This window comes from Cynara cardunculus, assembly GCF_001531365.2.
Source record: "Cynara cardunculus var. scolymus isolate 2C chromosome LG 9, CcrdV1, whole genome shotgun sequence".
Lineage (NCBI taxonomy): Eukaryota > Viridiplantae > Streptophyta > Magnoliopsida > Asterales > Asteraceae > Cynara > Cynara cardunculus.
In genome coordinates, this window is record NC_037536.1 from 14,039,498 (window position 1) to 14,047,569 (window position 8,072).

Consider the following 8,072-nt stretch of genomic DNA (forward strand, 5'->3'; position numbering starts at 1 on the left):
TTGATTAAACCCAAATTTCGATCTAAATTTGCAAAATAGTTGCCAATTTAGAACCTTAACACCTAATTAACACACATAAACATAAACACAAACACTTTATATGCACATTAATATGAATCATTTGTTCTAAGTGAATCCCATTTTTCTCTGCCTCTTTTCTTGAGATTTCATCTCTAATCACAGAGAGACAAACAGAAAGTATCGAATCATAACTACAGTCCGCATCCATTTCAATGACATCAGAACTACATAGTTGGAATCATAATCACAGAGAGACAAACAGAAAGTATYGAATCCAACCTACCCATCATGCTACACCATTAAGGCAAACATATACGGCAAACAGACATGGATTCTCATGACACAAGCTATGAAACAGAAAATGTAAAACATATAGAACTTACCTGTTGGAACAGGATGCGCGATGAGGAAGTCGATGAGATTGAGTCGATTAGGGTTTAGATTTGATCAGGAAGAAGATGGTGATAGTCGATTAGGCCAAAGAGGAACACGATGTGTGCGATTGAGGGATTGAGGGTTTGTGGGTGAATGAACAGTCATCAAGAAGAGGAAGAGAAGGAACGGTCTAAACAATGAGAGGGATGAAGGTTTTTCATTTTCAAAAATTGTTTTTTACATTAATTTTTTTTTAAATGACAAGTAGGATATCTATGTGTAACATGTTATCCTACATGGTTTCCATGTCATTTTAAATTTGTCACGTCAACAAAGAAAAACCTGTTCAAAARRTAACAGGTTACCCAATGCTATAATGGGTAAAATTTTGAAAGTACAATGCCCTAATAAAAAATATTTTGAAAGTACATTACCGTAATAAGAAAAACTGAAAGTAGAATGCTATAATAAGGAAATTTGTGAAAGTAGGTTGCTATTTTGTGCATTTTGCCCTTTAATTAACTAGCGTAAGGTTAGTCGTATAATGTAATGAAATATATCTTGATTTCAATATTTTATTTTATATTTTTGGTTCATGTCGATGTTATAATACAAATTTATGTGGTTTTGAACAAACAATAACTTGTTTTCTTGATAAAATATAAATTTAGATATCATAAGAATTAAATATATATATATATATATATATATAAAAGTGATCATTTTTTTATAATTTTTTTATTCAATTTTTCTGTTATAATTTACTTTAGATTTAATGATGAAATAATTTATTTTTGGTTTATAATATTAACTAAGTATTCTGTTAGAACTTAACAATTATCCTAATTATATTTTAGATTTGATATTCAAAATGAGAATTTTATTCTGTATTTGATTATATTTACCTAAAATTAATTACACAAATTCAAACATGAAGCTTAATAAGTTGTACTTACACATAATTTACTTGTAATTTTGAATTTTAATTAATATGCATCAATAAACAATACTTCATATATAAAATATGGTTTTATATATAAGGTTTTTAAGGTATATTTATTAGCATTTTAATTGAACTCCTTATATTTTACATTAGTTATACATTATGATACAAAAAGCGTCACTAATTCTAGGGCAAGATTTATGTAAAAATGCAAGTTTTTTTTCTCCTTCCAAACATGTCATTCCCAATTAAAACAATACACTCCTTTCGTTTGTGAAAAATTCTTTCAAATAGGAATATTTCTAATTCATACGGAGAAATTAAACTATAAAAACAATTTTATCCATACATGATTTAATGAAAAACCAATCAAACATCCCCTTAGTAAAGTTTAATTTTGGTCCTTAATAAATATGAGGATCAAAAACAACAATGAATTACAAGTCACGTGAACAGAAAAATATCATCGAATCAAAACCGTAATCTTAAAAACACAATAACAAAACGCTAATCAGGCTCGATCCTTGGCCCTAAAACGATCCCAAACAGGCTCGTCTCTTGGCCAAGCCGATCCTGAACCCTTTTCTCCTTTTGTAAATTTCCCATGTTTTTGTTATAAAAAACACATAAAAATCAATCAAATTTATTGGCTATACCAAAGTTTCAATTATACATTACATAATCACGCAACAAACAAGATGTCTACTTATAAATACAATTAAAAAGAAACATCAAATTTCACCATGTAAACTCTCAAGATTCAAAGAACACATGAGTGTTCATCTTTAACTGCGGAGTTCTAATGGCATCTGAAGCATTAGGGCTGGTATGATTGCACCGACCGGGGTGTTCATCTTATCATGATGACATATGGAGGTTTTGGACATCACTTTGTAATGCTTTAATTCTTTCTTCCATTTTGGTCAATTTCTCTTGGATCATCACAAGTTCATCTAATCTACTTTGTGCTAAATCTTGATAAGGTTTACCGACAAGCTTAACATAGTTTTCGAGACTTTTGGTTGTCTCCAAAAGATCTCTTTGCATTGCTTCTTCGAGTTTCCGAGCTAAGCCATCAGCAGTCCTGTTCACTTTCTCAACCACTTTTTGCCTACGAACCGGGAAATTTGCAACCGCTATGTAACTGTTCGCATAAAGAGAGGTGTAAGAATATGAGTTACGTTTTACTTGTGTGAGAACACATGAACTTCATTAGAATAAATTATATTACTATATATTGAGAAGAAAGGGTGTAAGTCTAGAAAAAAAATGTGACACTCAAGCCCCCTCTAATGGAGGCTAGACGGGCAAAGATTGTCCTATGTTGTCGAGAGGGGGCTAAACGAGTACATATTGTCCCAGAGCGTCGAGCCCCTAAAGTGGTAGATCTTGATTTTGATACCATGCAAGAATATGGGGAACCTCATTAGATTACTCTCCGAAAGAGCTCTCGAGGAGAGAGAGGAGGTTCCAATATATATTGACGGGAAATGGTTCAAGTCTACCTTATATGGGACTCTAACACGTCCCCTCCCATAGAGGATAGAGGGGCAAAATTGTCCCATAGTGTCGACTCCCTAGAATGATAGACCTTGACTCTCATACCATGTTTATTAGATTTACATTCCAAAAGAGCTCTTGAAGATAAAAGAGAAGTTCCAACATATATCGAAGAGAAATGGTCCAAGTAATGTGGGACTCTAAAATTATGGCTGAATATCGAGAAGGGGCTAGAGGGGTACAGATTGCTCTAGAGTGTCGAGATCCTAGAGTGGTAGATTTTGCTCTTATACCATGTAAGAATATGTCGAACCTCATTAGATTATTCTGCAAAAGAGCTCTGGAAAAGAGAAGGGAGTTTCCAACAAATATTCAGGGGAAATGGTAATGTGAGACTCTTAACAACTTATCAATAATCCATCCTAAAATATGAGTCCGTTTTCAAGATTCAAACAAATCGAGAAATTAGAAGGATAAATTGAGCAATGATAAGATGGATTACCCGCCAGCAGAGCAAAGACCAAGAGCAAGAAGATCTTCTAAAGTGGTTGGTAGCACCGACGTCAGAAGCGAAGCTAATAAACTGGCTGTTCCGATTCCACCAAAAGTCCCCAAAAACTGAAATAAACAAACCAAACAAAATTATAATGAGTAAAAATGGCATAACATATAATTACAAGTTCTTTATAGAGAGAGGGAGGTTCAGGGGAACACCCCCAAAAAATTGAAAAAATTAGGAACGCCGTGGTAACGGTTCATCAGGACAGTATGCACATATGCATACAAGTATTGAAGTTGTTTCTTGGTTTTTATGCACGTGTGCATAACAGACAAATTGCTTGCAAATTACTTGTATATATATTTGAATAACCAGCCTGTAAACCATCACATGGTGGATTATGGAAACCTCCGACTCCAACAAGCCAAAAAACTAGTTGTTGGCCGATAAGCTAGTCGATAAACTAATATATTTAGTAAAAAGTAGCTGATAAGTTAGATGATAAACTAAATTGACCTAACAAGATGTATTGAAAATTTAATTTGAAAAACATAAGGGGAATAATCGGAAAAAGTGGGAAAAAGCCCATGGAGCTTATTCAAACCCTACTTGAAGTAACTTTTAAAAAAACTAGCTTATAAGTTAGTTTATGGCTAACAAAACAAGCCTCTTTCAATAAGCTTAAAGAATAAGCTAGCTTATAGTTGTCAAACATCGCTTAACACAGAACGAACAATTTATCCATCATCGAGAATAAAATACATATAAAGTAGATCAAGCTCACCACTTCACGAATTTCTTGCTCAAATAGCTTGGAAGCAGCAGCAGAACTAAAGTCCTTTATTAGTTCGATACTGAATTCATTTTTTCTCTCAACCAACTTGCGAGTCTCTGACTGAAATCGATTGCCCGAGTCTATAAACGAAGCCCATCTTTTCTCGAAAGTTTCCTCATAGAGTTTTATTTCACGGGCATTATTTGATTGGAGCCACACAACGTATTCCTCAAGCAATCTCTACACGTCAAGAGAAGTTCTTGATAAAACCGGAAATCAAGATATCCGAACAAAATGCAGTTTCTAAAACCAAATATGCAGAAAAGACGATAATAAGAGCATCTCCAACAGATTCTCCAAAAACGAGAAAGTCAGGGGGGGTAAAAGTTTGCAGATTTTCGAAACCTGAGAAATATTTTTTTATTGTTCCCACCAGTTAAATGTATAGAATAATTTAGTAATATAATTATGGCTAGAATCTCCGAAGCAGAGACCATTTTGGAGTTGAATGTATTAATTTTCTTTGAGTAAATTACGTTTTTTATCGGTGGTTTAGAAATTGCGATTTTCGTCCTAATGGTTTGTAATTTATTCTTGTTTTGGTCACTGTGGTTTACAGTTCTTTACTGTTTTGGTCCCTTGTATTTAGAGGTAGGAATTAGTACAGGGACGAAAATAGCAATAAATTGCAAACCATAGAGACAAAAATCACAACTTCTAACTACAGCGGCAAAAATCAAAACTATTAACAAACCACAGGGACGCAAATCATAATTTACTCTGTTTTTGGATATTTTAACTTCATTTTGGAGAAATTATGAATAGTTGTTGGATATGCTCCAAGGATATGATTAATTCACTTACTTGTGATTCCGATAGTGATGGACCAATAATATCATTTCTAACACTTGCAGCAGCAGGCATCGGGGAAGTATTGCCTCCTCTGAAAACATACGACACAACAATATCAAGATTTGATAACCGCAGAGTTGACATAATAAGCTCCACAACGCGTGCTTTGGTCTTATCGACCTGCATTTTAACACAACACCCGAATTTAATAAGGTAATTTAGTCCAAAACAAACCAAATAAATACAGCAATATCCCACCTAGAAGGCGGGGTCCATGAAGGTAAGATATATATAGACATGACCTTTACCCTAAAGAGTAGAGCAGTTGCTTCCATAAACCAAATATAAAATGGTAATTTGTTAAATGTAAAAACATTTTCCATGACACAATAAAATATCGGAATACACTTGTTTGCACAATTTTATATGATCATACTAGTGAAAAAGATTTTCCAAACCAAACGGACCCATATATCCCACCTCGAGGTGGGATCTAGGAAGGATAAGACGTACCCAGACCTATCCTCTACCCCGAGGAAAGTATGTCCTACCTAGAGGTAGGGTCTGAAGAGAGTACGATGTACACAGACATGACCTCTACTCGAAGAGTGTATCCCAACCAGAGATGGGGTATAACAACTCGTCCCACATACATAGAAATGAGATTTGTGAGCTCCTTATAAGCCTCAAGTTGTGGGCTACCAATAACTTCCACCATAATTTTAAGTTGGATTCGAAGTTATTGGGCTAGCTTGTTGCTTTGGGCTTTAAGGTGTTACAAATGGTATCAGAGCCGGTGTGCCAGCAAGGAGCTAGGCCCTCAAGGCGGGTGGACTGTAAGATCCCACATCGGTTGGGGAGGGGAACTAAGGTTGCCTTATAAGGACCGGATACCTCTTCTACCAGACACATTTTAAAACCGTGAGTTCAGGTGTGTGAACAAAGCGGATAATATCTGGTACGATTACATGGGGTATGTGGAGGGTAAGATGTATGCGGTCCTGACCTCTACCCCAAAAGAGAGTTTATCCCACCTCGGGGTCTAGGGAGGGTAAGATGTATATAGACTTTATTTCTACCCCATAGAGTAGAGTGGATGTTCCGTAAACCAAATTAAAAAATGATAATTTCTTAAATCCAAAATCATTTTCCATAATAAAATAAGGTTATATAATCATACCAGCGACAAAGATCGTCTCTTCCAATAAATGCTTTCAGTTTCCATCGTGGATGCATAGTCTTTTACACTACTTACGAGCTCATTTATTGAAATCAAGTCTCTTTTGGCCTGTTGGCAATCTTGTTCCACGATCTTTTGTGATGCAGAGAGCAGCTGCTCTGCAATTGCAATCGGCGTTTCAAGTTTCAACTTCATTCTTTCAATTCCTGTACTTGTTGACCCATCTAAGAAGCTGTACAAATACTTCTCAAGTTCATAAAAGCTAGTCATCTCCCAATAAGAATCGTTTCCAGATGATTCTTCGTGCCCTTGACCAACATCAGACATGGTTAACAATTTTCGTTTAAGTGCAGATCGTGCAGATACAGGAAATAGCATAACTTCTGTACTTAACAGCTTCTGTGTGTTCTCTTTGATAAATCCAATAGCTTCCTTGAGCTGCGTTCAATTAGATAAACGTTTCAAACACTTGAAGATAACCCGTAATAGACAGGGCCATTCCGATCTTTTTGGAGACCCTATTACCAAGACTATAGATCGACCACACAAGTAATAAATAAAACAAAAAACATAAGTTTATACCATATAATATATATATATAGGGTCAGGTTCAGAGGAAGACCGCAAAAAAATGAAAAACTGAGGAACTCTATGGTAATCCTTCATCAGGACAGTATGCACATGTGCATACAAGTAATTTGTAAGCCAAGAAAACAGCTTCAATTACTTGTATGCACATGCGCATACGTCCCGATGAATGTTACCATGGTCACAGTGTTCCTCATTTGTTCATTTTTTTTGGGGGTTTTCCCCTGAACCTTTAAGGGAAGTTACAACCCATCAAATGGTAATCATTGATGATCAAATGGATGCTCCTAATTTGGTTGTAAGGGTTGTAGGAACGTAAAGGGTTGCATAATAACCCACCTCTAATTATACATACACACACACATTAAAAGTTTAAGGGTTGTTTGGTCGATTTCCATCAAGTCAAGGATAAGGTTGTCTGTGTGGATTACTCCGTCTATATAGATTTAGAAGTTTTTTTTGGGAGGGTTTTTTCATAGATGGAAGGAGCCTGTTTTTTAGTTGGAAGGGACAGGTTTGGAAAAAACTTGGCTTTCTCCATAAAGCCCCCCCTAGAAACTTACTGGATAGGCCACTTTCTATATCATTCAGCCATTACCAAACAATCATGAATAGCTGACTAAATTAGTTGTGAGTCCTGTTAAGCTCGTTAGGGCATCTCCAATGGATGACACTCTACCAGAGTGTCATGGACTGCCACATCAGCTTTCCACTCACCATACAACTCTATCATTTTATACCCACACTCCATAACACTCCAACGAGTTTAATGGATTTCCACATCATATATATATATATATATATATATAGGTGGAGGTTCAAACGAGAACCCATGTGATTTACGAAAACGCGAGAACAACCAATAACCTCAAAAAATTTTAATTAATAAATTAACTTTTATTATATATAAATAATTTAATAAGGACAATAATGTAATTAAGTAATTTTTATAATTTTTATTTTATTTTAATTAACCATAATTATCTTTTCACGTTCCACGTTTTACTCTTGGTAGTTATCTTATTCTCCTTCTCGTTCATGATAATCTCCAGATAGTCGATGGTTTAACATCTTTTCTTCGTATCACACCTCTATCACATAAGTATCACACTCATATCATATGATTATCACACCCATATTATATGATTACACCAAAATTTTAACTTATCAACCAAAACGATAACCCAAGTGATGTATAACAGTGATTATCACACCCTTATCACATGATTATCACAYCCAAATCACATGATGACACCAAAATTTTAACTTATCAACCAAAACGTTAACCCAAGTGATGTATAACGGTGATTATCACACCGCTATCACATAAGTATCACAC

At 35.0% G+C, this 8,072-nt stretch overlaps 1 protein-coding gene across 2 annotated transcripts in view; it reads right to left on the reverse strand.

Moving 5' to 3' along the window:
• Positions 1 to 1,969: 1,969 nt before the first annotated feature.
• Positions 1,970 to 8,072, reverse strand: part of LOC112518746 (probable transmembrane GTPase FZO-like, chloroplastic) — a 12,616-nt gene continuing 6,513 nt past the window's right edge. Inside the window, exons 7-11 of one of the 2 annotated variants that reach the window (XM_025126563.1) lie at positions 6,146 to 6,583; positions 4,978 to 5,145; positions 4,123 to 4,353; positions 3,342 to 3,457; positions 1,970 to 2,483 (exon numbers count right to left, since the gene is read on the reverse strand). In XM_025126563.1, coding sequence (XP_024982331.1) covers positions 2,198 to 2,483; positions 3,342 to 3,457; positions 4,123 to 4,353; positions 4,978 to 5,145; positions 6,146 to 6,583 — 1,239 coding nt within the window. In that variant the 3' untranslated portion in view covers positions 1,970 to 2,197. Of the gene's footprint in view, positions 2,484 to 3,341; positions 3,458 to 4,122; positions 4,354 to 4,518; positions 4,586 to 4,973; positions 5,146 to 6,145; positions 6,584 to 8,072 lie in introns of those variants that run through there. The other variant, XM_025126564.1, reaches the window with a different exon arrangement.